At 44.2% G+C, this 21,249-nt stretch overlaps 1 protein-coding gene across 2 annotated transcripts in view; it reads left to right on the plus strand.

The window, feature by feature from the left end:
- LOC141133260 (granzyme A-like) overlaps positions 1 to 21,249 on the plus strand; it is a 163,068-nt gene that overhangs the window by 135,517 nt on the left and 6,302 nt on the right. For both annotated transcript variants that reach the window (XM_073622536.1, XM_073622528.1), the window contains exon 4: positions 20,299 to 20,565. In XM_073622536.1, coding sequence (XP_073478637.1) covers positions 20,299 to 20,565 — 267 coding nt within the window. The remainder of the gene's footprint in view (positions 1 to 20,298; positions 20,566 to 21,249) is intronic.

Genomic DNA, 21,249 nt, shown 5'->3' on the forward strand with positions numbered 1-21,249 from the left:
TTTCCGCAGGATGTGGAAACCTTGCAAAAAGGTCTGAAAAATTAATGGGGTGGGCAACTACATGACAAATGAGGTTCAATGTAGAAAAATGTAAAATAATGCATTTGGGTGGCAAAAATATGAATGCAATTTATACACTGGGGGGAGAACCTCTGGAGGAATCTAGGGTGAAAAAGGACCCGAGGGTCCTAGTAGATGATAGGCTCAGCAATGGCATGCAATGCCAAGCTGCTGCTAACAAAGCAAACAGAATATTGGCATGCATTAAAAAGGGGATTAATTCCAGAGATAAAACGATAATTCTCCAGCTCCACAAGACTCTGGTCCGGCCACACCTAGAGTATGCTGTCCAGTTCTAGGCACCAGTCCTCAGGAAGGATGTACTGGAAATGGAGCGAGTACAAAGAAGGGCAACAAAGCTAATAAAGAGTCTGAACTTATTCTCTCTGGAGAAAAGATGCTTGAGAAGGGATATGATATCAATATACAAATACCATACTGGTGGTGACCCCACAATAGGGATAAAACTTTTTTGCGGAAGGGAGTTTAACAAAACTTGTGGCCACTCATTAAAATTAGAAGAAAAGAGGTTTAACTTTAAACTACATAGAGGGTTCTTTACTGTAAGAGCGGCAAGGATGTGGAATTCCCTTCCACAGGCAGTGGTCTCAGCGGGCGGCATCGATATTTTCAAGAAACTATTAGATAAGCACCTGAACGACTGCAACATACAGGGATATACAATGTAATACTGACATATAATCACACACATAGGTTGGACTTGATGGACATGTGTCTTTTTTCAACCTCACCTACTATGTAAATAGCCCACCCCTAGCGACGCCACTGTTAGGGGGGGCACAAGATTTACACTGTGGGGTGGGCTTAAGTATTCAATATTTAATTTGTCCATAAGGTAGATATTGAATATTGCAATCTTCTCTAGCTACTTGTCAGAAACCATGAATCAGACCGAGACAGAAGTACAGTTAGATCACACTTGTTTAATAATAAAAGTAAATAGAACAAACGTAGTCAAAACATAGCCAAGGTTCGGTAACCGGAATGGATAGTCAGCCAAGCCAGAAAGTCAGGGATCAGTGTAGTGGAACAGTAAGCAGGATCTGGAGCCAGAAGTGATGTCAGCCAAGTAAGTCTTAAACAGGAACGCAGGAGATAGTCTCTGTGATGTTGACCAAGGCGAATGCAGAGATCCTCTGGGCTGTACAGCTTAATTAGGCAGGACTGACCAGCAGGATATTAGCAACAGGTGAGTAACTGTGGAGAGATAGGAGCTGGCAATTAGCCGACAGCTGAGCGGCCAGCTCAGAGAAGGAAGGGCTGAGCCCAGCCCTGACACTACCGTGGCAGACTCAGTCGGAACTGTGAGCTGGTACAGGTCAAAACCAGGTACCTGCTCCCCCCAAAAGGTGCCAAATGTGGCAACTGAGAGGGGGAGGAGGCAGACAAATGGAGTTTCCCCTTTTGGGTGGAGATCCGCTTTAAGTTTAGTATTATGCACTAAACAATGACCAAAAAGGGTGTATATAGACCTTGGATTATTCATGGTGTCTAATGGTACCAACATCATGAGTATAAAAATATATATAGGAGAAAAAGAGTGATGCCCCGTACACACGATCGGGAATGCTGCCAGCAAAACTCTGATGAGAGCTTTTGGTCGGAAATTGCGACCATGTGTATGCTACATCAGACTTTTGCTCGCGGCGATGAGAGCAGGTTCTCTATTTTTCGGTCGGAAAAAGTTCCTATCTGAAAATGCATTCATCTGTATGCAATTCCGACGCGCAAAAAAACCATGCATGCTCGGAAACAATTCGACGCATGCTTGGAAGCATTGAACTTCATTTTCTCGGCTCATCGTAGTGTTGTACGTCACCGCGTTCTTGACGGTCGAAAGTTCAGAGAACTTTTGTGTGACCATTTGTATGCAAGCCAAGCTTGAGTGGAATTCCGTCGGAAAAACCATCCAAGATTTTTCCGACGGAAATTCCGCTCGTGTGTACGGGGCATAAGGGATTTTTAAGGTATCAGAAAAAGTGCATACAGTATATAAAAAATTGAAGAGGTTTCATTACTTACAACCTTGAAACACGTCGGCCCTTCCTGTCTCAGCCCACTGGTTGGACAGTTGTGTGTGATGTTTTTCAGTATCGTTGTACCAGATATACATATACTCTCTTTGCTACCATCTGACCTTATTTGCATCCATCTCTTTTATATTTGTCATATTTTAACTTTTTGTAATACATTTATATTTTTGATTTAATTATTGTTTGAAGACTCCTGCCTTTTAAAGTCCCACAAGAGGAAAATTTCCCAATGGATAGTTTTTTTGAGACAGTCATGAAGCAGTAAAGAATTAAGCTCAATACAGCAAGACTCACACATTGTAAAATACTAATAAGAGCAAAAATATGAGATGGCGCTATATCCGATGACATACTGTAAGTGTGAGTAATAATATTAGCAAAGGTCAAATCATGTAAATGAAATGATTAATTGTCAAAATCAACACTATCTATGAAATAAATGTGCAGACAAATGTACAGACATAAATATCAAAATAATGTGCAAAATCAACATATGATGCATAAAAATCCAGTGATATTAAAGCGGAGTTCCACCCTAAAGTGGAACTTCCACTCATCGGATTCCTCCCCCCTCCGGTGCCACAATTGGCACCTTTCAGGGGGGAGGGGGGGGGCAAATACCTGTCTAATACAGGTATCTGCAGCCACTTCCGGGCTTAGATAGCCGCAGAGTAGCCGCAGATGCCCGCCACCCCCATTGTGTTCTGGGAAACACACAGTTCCCAGAACACAACGGGGACCAGTGAAGATGCGCAGCGCGACTCGTGCATGCGCAGTAGGGAACTGGGCAGTGAAGCCGCAACGCTTCACTTGCTGATTCCCTGACCGAGGACGGTGGTGGGGGCAGCCGAGAGACGAGCGACAAATCGACTTCGGCTGTCGACATCGCTGGACCCTGGGACAGGTGAGTGTCCATTTATTAAAAGTCAGCAGCTACAGTATTTGTAGCTGTTGGCTTTTAATAATTTTTTTTAAGGTGGAGCTCCTCTTTAAGAAGAAAATGATAAAAAATATTAACGTGGTGAATCCAAGTCCAGTACAAAAATGGTGATAAACTCAAGAAAACAGTCTATCAATATACAATGTAATCCAATGAAACTCAGACGGTGATTCAAACAGTGCTCAATCCCGACAATCCACCATTGTGTGCAGTAGCCGCTCACCTTATAATCAAGTGTAATGCGCTTTCAATACGGTCAGTCATCAACTGGTGCAGATCATCTTATGGCAGATGGAATTCAACTCGCACATTAAATATAAATAAGGTTCTCCATAGTGTAGTAAATTAAAATGATGTAGTAACTTACATGTAAAAAATTAGAAGTGTATGTACAGTAGAATACCGTGACTGAGGGGTTAGGCAGTAAAGCAGTGTAAAGATTCCGAACTTCCGGTCACGATCGTAGACCGGAAGTGACGTCACCCGGTTCCTCCAGACACGTTGCACCACTGACATGTGACTTTATCAAGGGCCCTGATTTAACCTTTGCTAATATTATTATATCACACTTATGTCATTGGATATATAGTGCCGTCTCAAATTTTTGCTCTTATTTTTGCTCTTATACGTTTTGGTTTGACACTACAGGGAGTGGCAGCTGTATTTATTGATATTTTTAGACATATACTGTATCTTTCTCTTTTTTATTTTCATCACACCTGGTAGTGCATTGGCTTTTTAACTATTATTATAAAATACTAAACCTCCACACTCAAAATCCCCATGTTGCCTGCCTATTATTCTAAATAATGAGAACACTGTCTTCTAAAGGTCCATTTATGGCATATTTGCAATTTTATTTATAATATGGTAAACTATTTGGAGCTGGTTACACTTCCTTTATACATAGACCTTTGCGATAGTGTTCTCCTGAGTTCCCTGGCAGCGCCTTCTCTTGTTCCTGCCTTGTTAATGCTGATCTCCACATGATGGAATATGGATGGGTTTTTGATTATGTTTCTTGATTACACATCATAAACTCCTGAAGAAGTTGGAAATCAATTAAACTCGTAGTCAATTGCTTATCTCTCCCCAATAATGTTGCAATTAAGTTAAAAATGGACCTACAGTGTTCTCATTATTTAGAATAATAGACAAGCAGCATGGAGCATGGAGATTATGGGCATGACAATGTAATATTTTACTACCCTGTTTCCTCGAAAATAAGACCTAGCATGATTGTCAATGATGGCTGCAATATAAGCCTTACCCCCCAAATAAGCCCTACCCTGTTTCCCCGAAAATAAGCCCTACCCTGAAAATAAGACCCACAAGAACTTTAACTAGGGCTTATTTGGGGGGTAGGGCTTATATTGCAGCCATCACCGACAATCACGCTAGGTCTTATCTTCGGGGAAAATACACTTTGACTCTTTCTGGTATCTTAAAAGTCCCTTACGCTTTTTCTCCTATATATAATGCACAAGAATATGTCCAGGATAGTTGAAAGGAGATTCCATTATCTTTATCAACAAGTCATTGTTTATTTATTTATTACGTGCATTTATATAGTACTGACATTTTATGCAGTGCTTTACATATATATTGTACATTCACATCAGTCCCTGCCCTCAGGAGCTTACAATCCAGTGCCCCTAGGGCCAATATAAACAAGAGCCAATTAACCTACAAAAATGCAAGTGCTCTCCTCCACTATGATATTGGGGTGGAGGAGAGCACTTGCATTTTTAACGTTTATGCACTAGTGGTGTGTTGTGTGCTTTGGTGCAGAAGACTCTGAGGATTATTTTTGTGCATTTGAACTCTTATAATAACTATTTTTGAGTGTGTGGACTTTATCTTTATTGTCTATTGTTCATTATTCCCATATAGGGAACACGTATATTTCATTATTGTGTATTGTTCACTATTCCCAGTCACTGAACACGAATATTTAATTGTGCACTCAGTATCTTGCTTTATTGCAAGTAATGTAATGTAATCATTAGGGATGAGCCGAACACCCCCCGGTTCGGTTCGCACCAGAACCTGCGAACGGACTGAAAATTCGCATGAACGTTAGAACCCCATTGACGTCTATGGGACTCGAACGTTTGAAATCAAAAGTGCTCAATTTAAAGGCTAATTTGCATGGTATTGTCCTAAAAAGGGTTTGGGGACCCGGGTCATGCCCCAGGGGACATGTATCAATGCAAAAAAAACTTTTAAAAACGGCCGTTTTTTTGGGAGCAGTGATTTTAATGATGCTTAAATAAAAAAAAAAAAAAGTGAAATATTCCTTTAAATATCTTACCTGGGGGGTGTCTATAGTATGCCTGTACAGTGGCGCGTGTTTCCCGTGCTTAGAACAGTCCCTGCACAAAATGTAATTTTTAAAGGAAAAAAGTCATTTAAAACTGCTTGCGGCTTTAATGTAATGTCGGGTCCTGGCAATATGGATGAAAATCAGTGAGACAAAAAACATGGGTACCCCCCAGTCCATTACCAGGCCCTTTGGGTCTTGTATGGATATTAAAGGGAACCCTGCACCCAAATTAAAAAAGGAAAGGTGTGGGGCCCCCAGGCCGTATATACTCTGAACAGCAGTATACAGGCGGTGCAAACAAGACAGGGACTGTAGGTTTGTTGTTAAGTAGAATCTGTTTGTAATTTTGAACTGGTACATTTTTAATGTGTTTAGCTCCAGTCAAAAAATCTATTTTAAGCTTTTTGGAAAATGTAGGGAAGGGTTATCACCCCTGTGACATTTGTTTTGCTGTCTGTGCTCCTCTTCAGAAGATTTCACCTCATTTTTTGTCCCAATGACAAATGTTTTTTGAAAATTTGGGTTTTTTTGTGAAACAAAGATTGGTGATAAAGCATCAGTGGAAAGGAGAAACGTTTTTCCCATATTAACTCTTACAGGAGAAAATTTCCTTTCCTAGGGGTAGATTTCATCTCACTTCCTGTTGTCTCCTTCCGTTTGCAAGTAGGAGTCGTTTGTAAGTTGGATGTTTGAAAGTAGGGGCCTGCCCTATATACTCAGCAGAAATTTGGGCCTTAGGTGTTGTTGTGGCCACAACACTGTAAGCCCTCACAGGGCCCTGCTGTGAAATATTAGATCAAGAATTGTAATTACATGCCCCTGTTGAACAGGGCCAGAAAAATTGGGCCTTTGGTGGTGGTGGTGCTGGTGCCACAACACTGTAAGTCCTCACAGTTACTCTTGGTGGTTGCAGAAACGGGCTCTGCTGTGAAATATTAGATCAAGAATTCTAATTACATGTCCCTGTTGAACAGGGGCTGAAAAATTGGGCCTTAGGCACTGGTGTTGGTGCCACAACACTGCAACTCCTCACAAATACTCTAGTTGGAGCGCATGAACTAGCCCTGCTGCAAAGAATTGCATCAAAAACTGTAATTATACGCACCTGTTAAACAGGGGCTGAAAAATTGGGCCTTAGGCACTGGTGCTGGTGCCACAACACTGCAACCCCTCACAGATACTCTAGCTGGAGCGCAGGAACTAGCCCTGCTGCAAAGAATTGCATCAAAAATTGTAATTACACGCCCCTGTTAAACAGGGGCTGAAAAATTGGGCCTTAGGCACTGGTGCTGGTGCCACAACACTGCAACCCCTCACAGATACTCTAGTTGGAGCGCAGGAACTAGCCCTGCTGCAAAGAATTGCATCAAAAATAGTAATTACACGTCCCTGTTAAACAGGAGCTGAAAAATTGGGCCTTAGGCACTGGTGCTGGTGTCACAACACTGCAACCCCTCACAGATACTCTAGTTGGAGTGCAGGAACTAGCCCTGCTGCAAAGAATTGCATCAAAAATTGTAATTACACGCCCCTATTAAACAGGGGCTGAAAAATTGGGCCTTAGGCACTGGTGCTGGTGCCACAACACTGCAACCCCTCACAGATACTCTAGTTGGAGCGCAGGAACTAGCCCATGCTGCAAAGAATTGCATCAAAAATAGTAATTACACGCCCCTGTTAAACAGGAGCTGAAAAACTGGGCCTTAGGCACTGGTGCTGGTGCCACAACACTGCAACCCCTCACAGATACTCTAGTTGGAGCACAGGAACTAGCCCTGCTGCAAAGAATTGCATCAAAAATTGTAATTACACGCCCCTGTTCAACGGGGGCTGAAAAATTGGGCCTTAGGCACTGGTGCTGGTGCCACAACACTGCAACCCCTCACAGATACTCTAGTTGGAGCACAGGAACTAGCCCTGCTGCAAAGAATTGCATAAAAAATAGTAATTACACGCCCCTGTTAAACAGGAGCTGAAAAATTGGGCCTTAGGCACTGGTGGCTGCGCCCAGAACCAAAAATGTTCTTACAAGCTATCAGCATGATCATTGAGGAGGAAGAAGATAATTACTCAGCATAACAGGATAGTCACTCAGCATCAGCATAGGCAGTCTTTGAAGGCATCTGACATTTCAAAAAAATGAATTCGGTTACATCAGCTTTAGGTGCTTGGTAGCTGGTGGTGATCCAAGACTGATTCATTTTTATGAAAGTCAGTCGATCGACCGAGTCAGTGGACAGACGCACCCTGTGATTGGTTAAAAAGCCTCCAGCAGCACTGAATGTGCGTTCCGAAAGAACGCTGGATGCAGGACGGCAAGATTATGTCCGCAACCTTACCCTTGTAACATGGATCAAGGAGGGTTGCCAGCCAGTATTGTTCCTTCCCCTTGATACCACGAATACGAGGATCCTTCCGCAGGCTTTGCAGGATCAGGGAGGCCATGCAGCGTAGGTTTGCTGAGGCATTCGGTCCGGAGTCCTCTGGGTCACTAAGGACAACATGATCCGCAGCCACCTCCTCCCAGCCACGTACAAGTCCATGTGTTTCTTGGGACTGTAAACGATCCCTTAAAACTGCTGCTGATGCTGAGTGCCAGGCTCCACCTCCATACTGACACAATCCTCCTCCTTCTCCTCCTCTTCCTGTGTGATCGGCGGGCATGCAGGAACACTGTCAGTATAAAGGGGGCCTTGAGAGCTAAGGAAGTCCTTACCTGCCAAGAACTGCTGCACCACCGAGTTAAGGATGTGAGCCAAACAGGGCACATGGGTCATTTGTTCCTGTTGGAGGGCGGAGAGGAGGTTGGTGCCATTGTCGCAAACCACCATTCCTGCCTTAAGTTGGCGTGGCATCAACCACCTCTGAATCTGCCCCTGCAGAGCTGACAGAACCTCTGCCCCAGTGTGGCTCCTGTCCCCCAAGCACACCAGGTCAAGCACCGCATGGCATCTTTTGGCCTGCGTACTTGCATAGCCCCTTGAACGCCTACAGGGCACCACTGGTTCCGAGGACAAAGCACAGGAAGACGCCATGGAGGAAGAAGAAGAGGAGGGGGTTGAGGAGAGAGGTGTGTCAGAATCATTAGTAGTGGCATTTTCGAGGCATGGTGGCGGAACAACCTCCAACACTACTGCACCTTGTCCTGCATCCTTCCCAGCTGCCAGCAGAGTCACCCAATGCGCCGTGAAACTTAGGTAACGTTCCTGTCCATGCCTGCTAGACCATGAGTCAGCGGTAATATGCACCTTACCGCTGACCGCCCTGTCAGCCGGAATCGCCTTCCGTGAGAAAAAGTGGCGTTTGGGTACCTGCCACTGAGGAACCGCACATTCCACAAACTCACGGAAGGGGGCAGAGTCTACCAACTGAAAAGGTAGCAGTTGAAGTGTTAGCAATTTTGCCAAGCTGGCATTCAACCGCTGGGCATGTGGATGGCTGGGAGCGAACTTCTTTCGGCGGTGCAGCAGCTGGGGCAGGGAAATTTGCCTGGTACAATCTAAACGTCTGTGTACCGAAAGCAGATTGCCCACAAGTACTTGGCTGTGACACACCTAATTCTACACCTTCATTCCTCTCAGTGCAGATCTCAGAGAGGACTGAAGGTATAGTGGGGTTGGAGATCTCAGCTGATGAGGAGCAAGGAGAGGTCCTCTTTGTTCTTTGGTGTGGGTCTTTTAGGTATGCTTGCCAACTAACTGCATGGCAGGTCAAGTGTCTGGTCAAGCATGTGGTGCCCAAGCGGGAGATGTTTTGGCCACGCGAGATACGCTTGAGACATATGTTGCAAATAACAGCGGTGCGATCTGATGCACTCATCTCAAAAAAGGCCCACACCAAAGAACTTTTGGAATAACGCGCAGAGACAGCAGCGCCCTGCACATGCACTTTGTGGTGTGATGCAGTCAGCGTGCTGCCCTTAGGTTGGCCCCTGGAGGGCATCCTGCCTCGTTGGTGATATGCCTTCTCCTCCTCTCTCCTATAAGGCACCCACGTTGAGTCAGTGATCTTATCATCCCCTCCCTCCTCATCACTGGAGCAAACCTGGCAGTATGCTGCAGCAGGGGGAGCATGACTGCCATATTGCTGTCCTTCTTGGCCACCCTCTCTGTCCGTGCTCACGTTACTGCCTTCATCAGAGCCTTCTAAACGCTGGGCATCCTCCTGGAGCATGTACCCAACACTGTGGTCAAACAGTTCGAGGGACTCCTCGGGAGGACATGGTGGGGCTAGGGAAGGAGTCACTGATGCCATTGAGCCGAGGGAAGAGGCCGCGTTGGCAGCTGCTTTGCCAGACAAAGTACCCTGAGCATGGGTGAGAGTGGATGAGGATGAGGACGGCTTGGTCATCCACTCGACCAAGTCTTCCGCATGTTGCGGCTCAACATGGCCAGCTACCGAAAAAAAAGCCAAGCGTGTCCCACGGCCACGTGCTGATGAGGATGCACGGTGTCCACGACCAGCACTGTTGCCTCTAGACACAGAGCCTGCTTTTATTGGCTTTTTACTGTCTGCCTCTCTTGTTGGCCTTCCAGACATACTAATGGCCTGCAGTGAGATGTAGCTGCACTAAGCTGGGATATGTGTATATATATATATATATATATATATATATACTGATACTGCAGCTAGCAAAATCAACTGCCTGCCTGTAGTATGAGAACACCACCAATCTTCTACAGGTAGCTTTAGCTGAACACTGTGCAGAGGTCGCACTACACTAACTTGTAGCTTTAGCTGAACACTGTGCAGAGGTCGCACTACACTAACGTGTAAATAATGTAGCTGCCTGCGGTAGTGATAGGATCAGGAAAACACCACCAACCTTATACAGATAGCATTAGCTGAACACTGTGCAGAGGTTGCACTACACTAACATTTAAATAATGTAGCTGCCTGTGGTAGTGATATAATCAGGAAAACACCACCAAACTTCTACAGGTAGCTTTAGCTGAACACCGTGCAGAGGACGCACTACACTAACGTTTAAATAATGTAGCTGCCTGCGGTAGTGATAGGATCAGGAAAACACCACCAACCTTCTACAGGTAGCTTTAGCTGAACACTGTGCAGAGGTTGCACTACACTAACTTGTAGCTTTAGCTGAACACTGTGCGTTACACTAACTTGTAGCTTTAGCTGAACACTGTGCAGAGGTCGCACTACACTAACTTGTAGCTTTAGCTGAACACTGTGCAGAGGACGCACTACACTAACTTTTAGCTTTAGCTGAACACTGTGCAGAGGTCGCACTGCACTAACTTGTAGCTTTAGCTGAACACTGTGCACTACACTAACTTGTAGCTTTAGCTGAACACTGTGCAGAGGTCGCACTACACTAACTTGTAGCTTTAGCTGAACACTGTGAGGAGGTCGCACTACACTAACTTGTAGCTTTAGCTGAACGCTGTGCGGAGGACACACTACACTAACTTGTAGCTTTAGCTGAACACTGTGCAGAGGTCGCACTACACTAACTTGTAGCTTTAGCTGAACACTGTGCACTACACTAACTTGTAGCTTTAGCTGAACACTGTGCAGAGGTCGCACTACACTAACTTGTAGCTTTAGCTAAACACTGTGCAGAGGACGCACTACACTAACGTTAAAATAATGTAGCTGCCTGCGGTAGTGATAGGATCAGGAAAACACCACTAACCTTCTACAGGTAGCTTTAGCTGAACACTTTGCAGAGGTCGCACTACACTAACTTGTAGCTTTAGCTGAACACTGTGCACTACACTAACTTGTAGCTTTAGCTGAACACTGTGCAGAGGTCGCACTACACTAACTTGTAGCTTTAGCTGAACACTGTGCAGAGGACGCACTACACTAACTTGTAGCTTTAGCTGAACACTGTGCAGAGGTCGCACTACACTAACTTGTAGCTTTAGCTGAACACTGTGCAGAGGTCGCACTACACTAACTTGTAGCTTTAGCTGAACACTGTGCACTACACTAAGTTGTAGCTTTAGCTGAACACTGTGCAGAGGTCGCACTACACTAACTTGTAGCTTTACCTGAACACTGTGAGGAGGACGCACTACACTAACTTGTAGCTTTAGCTGAACACTGTGCAGAGGACGCACTACACTAACTTGTAGCTTTAGCTGAACACTGTGCAGAGGTCGCACTACACTAACTTGTAGCTTTAGCTGAACACTGTGCACTACACTAACTTGTAGCTTTAGCTGAACACTGTGCAGAGGCCACACTACACTAACTTGTAGCTTTAGCTGAACACTGTGAGGAGGACGCACTACACTAACTTGTAGCTTTAGCTGAACACTGTGCAGAGGTCGCACTACACTAACTTGTAGCTTTAGCTGAACACTGTGCACTACACTAACTTGTAGCTTTAGCTGAACACTGTGCAGAGGCCACACTACACTAACTTGTAGCTTTAGCTGAACACTGTGAGGAGGACGCACTACACTAACTTGTAGCTTTAGCTGAACACTGTGCAGAGGTCGCACTACACTAACTTGTAGCTTTAGCTGAACACTGTGCACTACACTAACTTGTAGCTTTAGCTGAACACTGTGCAGAGGACGCACTACACTAACGTTAAAATAATGTAGCTGCCTGCGGTAGTGATAGGATCAGGAAAACACCACCAACCTTCTACAGGTAGCTTTAGCTGAACACTTTGCAGAGGTCGCACTACACTAACTTGTAGCTTTAGCTGAACACTGTGCACTACACTAACTTGTAGCTTTAGCTGAACACTGTGCAGAGGTCGCACTACACTAACTTGTAGCTTTAGCTGAACACTGTGCAGGGGATGCACTACACTAACTTGTAGCTTTAGCTGAACACTGTGCAGAGGTCGCACTACACTAACTTGTAGCTTTAGCTTTACACTATGCAGAGGTTGCACTACACTAACTTGTAGCTTTAGCTGAACACTGTGCAGAGGACGCACTACACTAACTTGTAGCTTTAGCTGAACACTGTGCAGAGGTCGCACTACACTAACTTGTAGCTTTAGTTGAACACTGTGCACTACACTAACTTGTAGCTTTAGCTGAACACTGTGCAGAGGCCGCACTACACTAACTTGTAGCTTTAGCTGAACACTGTGCAGAGGATGCACTACACTAACTTGTAGCTTTAGCTGAACACTGTGCAGAGGTCGCACTACACTAACTTGTAGCTTTAGCTTTACACTGTGCAGAGGTCGCACTACACTAACTTGTAGCTTTAGCTGAACACTGTGCACTACACTAACTTGTAGCTTTAGCTGAACACTGTGCAGAGGTCGCACTACACTAACTTGTAGCTTTAGCTGGACACTGTGCAGAGGATGCACTACACTAACTTGTAGCTTTAGCTGAACACTGTGCAGAGGTCGCACTACACTAACTTATAGCTTTAGCTGAACACTGTGCACTACACTAAGTTGTAGCTTTAGCTGAACACTGTGCAGAGGCCGTACTACACTAACTTGTAGCTTTAGCTGAACACTGTGAGGAGGACGCACTACACTAACTTGTAGCTTTAGCTGAACAATGTGCAGAGGTTGCACTAGACTAACTTGTAGCTTTATCTGAACACTGTGCACTACACTAACTTGTAGCTTTAGCTCGTGTGTACACAATTCCGACGCACAAAATTCCACGCATGCTCGGAATCAAGCAGAAGAGCAACAGAGAACAGCTCAGTCTGGTAAAATTAGCGTTCGGAATGGATAGAGCACTTTCGTCAGGCTGCAATGTTTAAAATTGTTTAATACAGCGCACTCTCTTCTTCTTTATAATGCTAGAAGAATTAAGTAGTTTTGCTGCTCATATTCACACAGACTTCTCACAAACTTATTTCTTTATTATTTATCGTGATTCCCTCAATATATTTTGATTTGTCACATCTGACAAAAAACTTTTTTTTTTTTTGTTTTTTTTTGTTTTGTATTTTTTTCAAGGCTGATTTTTTTTTTTTTTTGGGGGGGGTTTGTATTTGTTTCAAGGCTGATTTTTTTTTATTTTTTATTTTTTTTACTCCAGAATATTTTTGTGTGTGTTTTGTGTGTCAAGTTACCACAACACCATTATTATCTTGTATTATTTAATCTCAAGGAGATTGTTTGGTGTTGGTGTCTATTTTTAATTTCACATTGTAGTTTACAAATGTACCTGCCTACTCACAAAAAAAAACTGTCCTTTTTGAAGGGAAACACACATAGGCAAGTATAATTGAACCAAAAATTCCTTTATTAAGGGCTCAGAACCAAACAAAGAGGGAGGCAACGCTAGATAAACATCATAAATTGGTGAAACCTTTGACACCCAGGGCAGACATCAATTATTTTACAGCAAAATTGGTGGCCTGAGGTATCCATATGTAAGGGAGTGCAGTCTGGTCCAGAAGTCCCAGAGATCCTGAAAGCAGCAGATGACATGTATGTCCCCAGGCTGTGGTACTACAAGAGGCTGCATATTTTGCCAGACCAGACTGAACCCAGGGCCATCACTCTCTGGTCTTCCTTCAACGCTTCCTTCCCGGCTGTGGCTCTGGTGTTGGAGATGTGGCAGGAGGAGGAGTAGAACCTGGAGGAGGGGGAAGAGGAGGAGTAGGACCTAGAGGAGGAGGAGGAGGACTATGGTTGAGGTGACAAATGTGGGTTGCACATGTGATTTGGCCCCTCAACCCCTTAATTAGAGCTTCCAAAATTAAGAACTCACATAGGAGTCGTTGGTCCTCCTCCATCTGCATCATTTTGCATTCAGTTATGGTAGCAAAGTCCTCCTCCACACTGTGGGGTGTTCTGAGGGCCTCTGTAGCCTTCCAAAAGAGGCCTATGGCAGCCTCCTCCAGGTTACTCCTCTTCCTGCCACTTTGTCTTTGAAGGTGTAGGGGAGGGACCTGGATATCAGGCAGCCTGCTTGGCCCGGCCACCTCCTGGCTGAGACTTCCCTGTGTATGAAAAAGGGACATGGTTTTAGTTTTTGCATCATCAATCACAATCCTAAATTAGTACTCCAGACTAACATCTAGTTAACATCATTGATTGGACAAACAGAAATATTTAGAAGAATGCTATACCTGACTCAAGCTGGGCTCCTCCTCATGTTGCTGCCTGGAAGGCCCAGGTTGGGCATCAGAAGCCTCAGCTGGGGGGGAAGGAAGCGTGGAAGGAAGAGTAGAGAGTGCTGGCCTGGGTTCAGTCTGGCCTGCCAGAAAATGCAGCCTGTCATAGTACCACAGCCTGGGGACATAAACGTCATCTGCAGCTCTGGATCTCTGGGAATCCTGGACCTTCTTGTGCTCGCTTAGATAAGTACTCCTCAGGCCACCAATTAGAACCTTCAAATAGGTGATATCTGCCGTGGGGATCACCAGCTTCACAAATTGCGGCAAATTATCCAGCTCTGCCTTCCTCTTTGTTTGGTTCCTATATTCAGGGTGGTTTATCTGCCATAGACAAGGCAGCTCCCTGAACATATCTATGAAGATTGGTATAAAGTCATGATCCTTCAAGATATCCATTTTAACTGCAAGACACAACACAAGACAAACCCTAATGTCAGCCTAAAGTCTTCTAAACTTGTGCAAATACAGGCCTCAATCTAGAAGCAGTATAGGCCCAATGTTAAATCTTACCTTCGCTATCATGATCGGCGCCTCCATTACTCCTTCCTCCGCTCACAGATCGTACGTACTACGCACGCGTGTTACGCTTTATAGACACTGCGCATGCGTGAAACTCCGCCCGCCCCTGATGTTCATTCTAGTTTATTCCCCGCCCCTTCTCGTTCGTCGCAGTGGGGGAAGAGCACATGGCGGAGACAGAGCAGGTGTCTGATAATTACACCAATGAGGAGGAGGAAAGGCCAGAGGCATAAACGTCCCGATCCAAAAGGAGATGATTTAAGGCATCAAATATGTCCTTTGGGGAGATGCTGGAGATGGTGGACATCCTGAAGACGGCCGACTATGATGGGAAGTATGGACCTTACCCCAACCCCAATGTCAGAAAGGCCAAGATCATGGCGAAAGTGGTCAAGAGTCTGCACTGGAATTTCGGGGTACGGCGATCCAAGGATCAGCTCAGGAAGCGGTGGTCGGACCTCACATTAAGGGAGCATGAGCAGTACAGAAGGATCAGGAGAGTGCTGCAAAAAAGTAAGTAGTTGTGCTGTGTTCCTATTCTTTATGTCTATTACGTTCGTGCTGCTCCATGTGCTTTTCTTTACTGTTGTACAGTTTAAAATGGCAACTTTCATGTTCATGGGCACATTATTCGTTCGTATGAAACATTGTTCGTTCGGCTTAGAAAACACCATTGTTTTGGCCATATGCATTTGAAAACATTTTTTATGGCCTACTTGTCAGAAAATAATTTGGTTGTGTAGATGGGTTTGTAACTAGAATGAAATGCAAACTAGATTCTGTGTAAGGAGAGGACACTCAGTAACTGGTTACACATCTGGACACTGGAGCACTAGTGTGGGACCCCAGAACACCCTTTTTATTAGGGGGTCCCACACAGGTGCTCCAGTGTATACTATAGGGGTGACTCCATCTGTGAAGCTTGTACTAAACAGGTAAGTATTTAAGCTTGACAAAGGACAAAAAAATTTCAACATCTTGGAACTCTGCCAAAACAGACAATTGTACCCCACTTCCAAGCAATGTTTCATATTTATAGTTATGCCATCAAATATCTGTGTGCTAACTATACCTATTTGTTTTAACATAGGGGATAAAAGACTCGAAGGACATCCCTCATCCGAGGAGACCACAGACCCCCCACCTCTGGAAGAAGGGGAAATCCCACAAACACAACAGGAGGAGGAGGAGGAAGGAGACGTGGTGGAAATTGTCACCACATCAGGTAAGTGTCTGCGACCACAGGCTCAGGTAAGAGATGGATGCCGGCATATTTATAATACATGGTGTGTTTTTGTTTCTATCTTTTTAGGTGATCGTGATGTTGTGGATCCTGATCATTTCACCTCTGAAAGTGCACAGATCCTGATCGGGGAGATCATGGGGTGTAATAGGGACTTGGAAAACATCCAGAAAAACATCAATGATGTTAAAAAAAAATGAAGAACATCATTGATGTTTTAGGGAGAGTTTAAAACCCATCCAAATCCCTTAGTTTTTTTGTGCTTTTTGTGATCTCAAAATTTATACCATTTTTTGACATATTTGCGAAAAGCCAAATTTTGAAGATGCACACAGTGTGTCAACATGTGCTATCTGCCATCACGGGAGATCAATGTAGGCATTTTGGGGGTGCAACCCCTTCCTCAATAATAAAGTAGCTGTGAGGAAGGGGTTGCACCCCCAAAACACGTCCCTTGATCCCCCGTGATGGCAGGTAGCACATGTTGACATTCGGCAATTTGTGTGCATCTTCAAAATTTGGCATTTCCTGGGGTGACTTCACACCATCTGAACGCAATATCAAACACAGTTTGTAAATACTCATGTCTGATATTGCCTTCAAGTTCTACCAAATGCGAACTTTGTAAGATTTGTGTCTTTCTTGTTGGTTTTAAACATGCCTGTCTTATCTTAAATGGACATTTCTACTTTTTCTAATGTGACCCAAAAATTGTTATACAACAAACATGTTGGTTTGTTTTAAATACCTTTTACAAATGCCATTGTGATTGTGCTGGGATTAAAAAGATTGATAATCAAGAATGTGTGGATTATTGTTTCAACGCTCCAAAACTTTTGTTGTGCTCTAATTGGTGTTTTCTGTGACAATGGGTGTTATTTCCTAAGGTAAAATCCACTTTGCACTACAAGTGCAGTTTCAAGTGCACTTGTAGTGCAAAGTGTCTTTGCCTTTAGTAAATAACACCCAACAGTGCTTTGTAATGTTACACAATCACGCCATTTTCAGGACTCCCCACATTTTTGTCAGGGTCAGCTAAAAGAAACACAAGCAGTAAATGTCACCAAAGATTTTAGTAGTTAAAATGATTTTTTTATTTGAAAAAGGTTTCAGACATTGTCTGGCATATTGATGCCCCCCTACCCGCAAAGTATTCAAGGTATCTTAGATGAACCTCACGGGCACTCAGGGGGGGCAAGCCAGGACGGCCACTTTCAAGCGCCGTCAGGGTTGGTTCATTCGGAATTCTGGCCTCAGGCCCAACTGAGCCAGCATAGTTGGCAGAATGTTGCCGTAAAAAGTTGTGTATAACACAGCACGCCAGGATGATATGATTCAGTTTGTACTCCGCCATGTGTATGGGTGTAAGAAATAGGCGGAATCGGCTGGCCATGATTCCAAACGTGTTCTCCACCACTCTTCTGGCTTTGGCCAGCCGGTAATTAAAAACCCTCTGGTCCGGGGTGAGGGTCCTCATCGGGAATGGCCACATAAGATGGTCCCCCAGCGCAAACGCTTCATCCGCTGCGAAGACGAATGGGAGTCCTTCCGCATTGTCTGCTGGAGGTGGCAGGTCCAAGCTGCCATTCTGGAGATGCCTGTAGAACTCCGTCTGGGCGATGACTCCACCATCGGACATCCGGCCATTCTTCCCCATGTCCACATACAGGAACTCATAAGTAGCCGACACCACTGCCAACATCACAATACTATTGAACCCCTTATAGTTGAAATAGTATGACCCCGAGTTGGGTGGTGGGATGATGTGGACGTGTTTCCCATCAATTGCCCCTCTGCAGTTAGGAAAATCCCACCGCTGGGCAAAGTGGGAGGCCACAGTCTGACATTCCTATGGGTTGGAAGGAAACTGTGGAGTCAAACAAGAAAAAAAATTAGTCATTTTGCACATAAACAGGGAAAGCAGATTAGACACAAACATTCTTGGCCAACGTCAGTATAACATTTATTTTAGGGAGTTTTGAAAGACCAAGGTATAAGGTCCACCTATCACATTTCCCCCCTCCCCCTCATGGGCCATTTCTAACATTATAGGGGGGGGGTCTTGGACAGGTAACCCTCTCCACTTGATTGAGAGATGAATGCCTAAATAATGTGTGTTACTTTGGCCAGCCCCTCCTTAGTTACACTATTGATAGCCCACTGGACAGGTAAGAAGTGTCATAATACAAAGATATAAATACACACTGTACACATTTGAGCACATTTGGACATTCTGCTATTACCTATCAAGATAATAATAGTATACCAAAACTTTAAACAGTATTATTTGAAAGTATACAGGCAGGCCCTTGCACTACATGCTTCGGGGAATTCATCCATACATCTGAGTACAAATGAGGTGGGTATAGTGTGTGAAATACAATACATTATCAAACATTAAATACAATAAAATGTGATATTAAAGGATAAATCTTACCTTAATATACTCCTTCTGCAGGACCTGGATGATGGCAGAACAGGTCTCTGGGATAATGATCCCCAGAGCCTGGGGGGAGATGCCTGTCAAGAACTTCAAGTCCTGCAGGCTTCTCCCCGTCGCCAAGCACCGCAGGGTGATGACTAGCCTCTGCTCCGGAGTGATGGCTTGCCTCATGCAGGTATCCTGCCTGCTAATATAAGGGGTCAGCAAAGCCAACAAACGGTGAAATACGGTGTCCGTCACTCGGAGAAAGTTCCTGAAATCATCAGGATTATTCTCACGGTTCTCACGGAGCAAAGGCATATGACAGAACTGATCAAGCTGGAGCAACCACTTCTTGGTCCATGAACTCCTCCCCACCCTGTTCATGGACTGGGCTTGTGTCAAGGTAAGGACCCCAACATCAAGCCCTCGCACAGCACGAACTCTACGAGGAGTACGTATACGCAACATGGCTAGAAAACGGTTGGCTGCTCAGAACGAAGTAACAGAACGCACTGAAGAACAGCAATGCCTGTGAAGAGCGACCTGAAAAACAGCAACGAGCGGACAAGATCACACAGAAAACTCCAATACTAACTCACTGCATGCACTGAAGAGCAGATACAAACCCACAAGCACAAACTGAACAGTAGAAAACGATCTGAAAACCATGAGTCTGAAAAAGTGCGAATCGTCTCTCACCAAACTTTTACTAACACGAGATTAGCAAAAGGAGCCCAAAGGGTGCCGCGCTTGGTTCGGACCTGCCCTTTTCTAGTCTCGTCGTACGTGGTGTACGTGACCGCGTTCTTGGTGATCGTAAATTCTGACAACTTTGTGCGACCGTGTGTATGCAAAACAAGTTTGAGCCAACATCCGTCGGAAAAAATCCATGGATTTTGTTGTCGGAATGTCCGATCAATGTCCGACCGTGTGTTCGGGGCATAAGTGTTATCGTGTGCTTAGGGTTACTGCTAGATTTAAGGTGTATTGGAAATTTTATAGATAGGCAAATCCTATCCCAATATTGATCAGTGGTTCCAAATTAATAATAACTACTACATTAGGGAATAGACACAAAAAACACACCCAACATTTTTCCAAATAATTGTTCTGTTTATTTGGCACATTTTTCTATAACTATGCTTACATAGACATCACATTAATATTACACTTGTACTTACTTAAGATAACAAAGTGTGTAACTGAAGCAGTACATAGGCAGGCTAGTTTTTATTAGGGTCTAAGGAATGTGAATACCTGATAGAACAGGGTGATCATGTGCAATACATTAGTGCCGTTTGTAAGATATGAGTGTGCAAAGCATAAGCAATGCATACAAAAGAGAGTACAATTTAATATAGAGTGTAACATTTCTTTCACAAAGATTAGGGTTGTTTGCCACAAGAACAGGTCCAAGATAATTTAAAGGAGATTCCTTAACTCACGGGAGTTAGTCAAAACTCACTACTAGCAAAACGTTCCAATTTTTGCCAATATTTTGGCAAAAGAAACTCTCCCAATATTGTTCAGCTCTAAATATAATTTATGTTTGCTTCTCATATTCATTTCGCACTCAGAAGAGACCTCAGAATTTAAATATTTGAATAAAAAAATGAATGTGGTTTTCCAAATCTCTTTCAGCTGTCTTGCAAAGCAAAACTAAACAAAGCTGTGAAGATTTTGCCATTGCCAAAGAAATTTGATGATGTCAAAGATGGGACTGTGTGTGACACAGCAGGATGGGGTTTAACCAGTAACAATCTTTTTCAACTCCCAGACAAGCTTATGGAAGTCAGCCTTACAGCAATAAACAGAGTGAAATGTGCTGCAATGTGGAAATCTAGCATAAAGATCACCACAAACATGATGTGCACCTTGGATGCGAGTGGAGAAAAAGATGTATGCAGAGTAAGTATGGAATAGTTGTTGTAATTTAAAGTGGAGTTCCAGCCTGGGTTAAAAAAAATGAAAAGTCAGCAGCTACAAATACTGTAGCTGCTGACTTTTAATATAAGGGCATTTACCTGTCCAGAGAGCCTGCGATGTCGGCACCCGAAGCTGACCCATCCATCGGCTCCTTACTAAGAGAAACAGGAAGTTAAGCCTTGCGGCTTCACAGCCTGTTTTCTACTGCACATGTGCGAGTCACGCTGTGCTTTCTGAATGGTCCCGTCGTCTTCTGGGACACACACAGGTCCCAGAAGGCGATGGGGCGAAGAAGGAGGGCACAAAAAAAACCGCAGAAGTGACGTACGTTACTGCGTCGCAATGGGACGAAAGTCCCAAAGAAAACATACCAAAAAGGTATTTAAAAAAATAAAAAGTATCCCAAAACGAGCGGGAATGGGTTGTGCTTACGTTTTAGAAGGAGTTCAATTTTTGCCTGCTTTAAGATACATTTTCCAAGTAGGGATGAGGTACAAGTTCAGGGAAATGCAGGTTTCATCCTGAACTCTAGCTGTTTGCGATTTTCGAATTAAATGGCCTGTTTGCCTAACCCCCCATCAAAAATTCTGGTGTGCAGTAAGTCATTCATTAGTAGCAGTATTATTACCTCCATCAATGAACGGCAGCTTCCTGCTCAGCACTGTA

The sequence above is a fragment of the Aquarana catesbeiana genome, linkage group LG01 (genome assembly GCF_042186555.1).
Source record: "Aquarana catesbeiana isolate 2022-GZ linkage group LG01, ASM4218655v1, whole genome shotgun sequence".
NCBI lineage: Eukaryota > Metazoa > Chordata > Amphibia > Anura > Ranidae > Aquarana > Aquarana catesbeiana.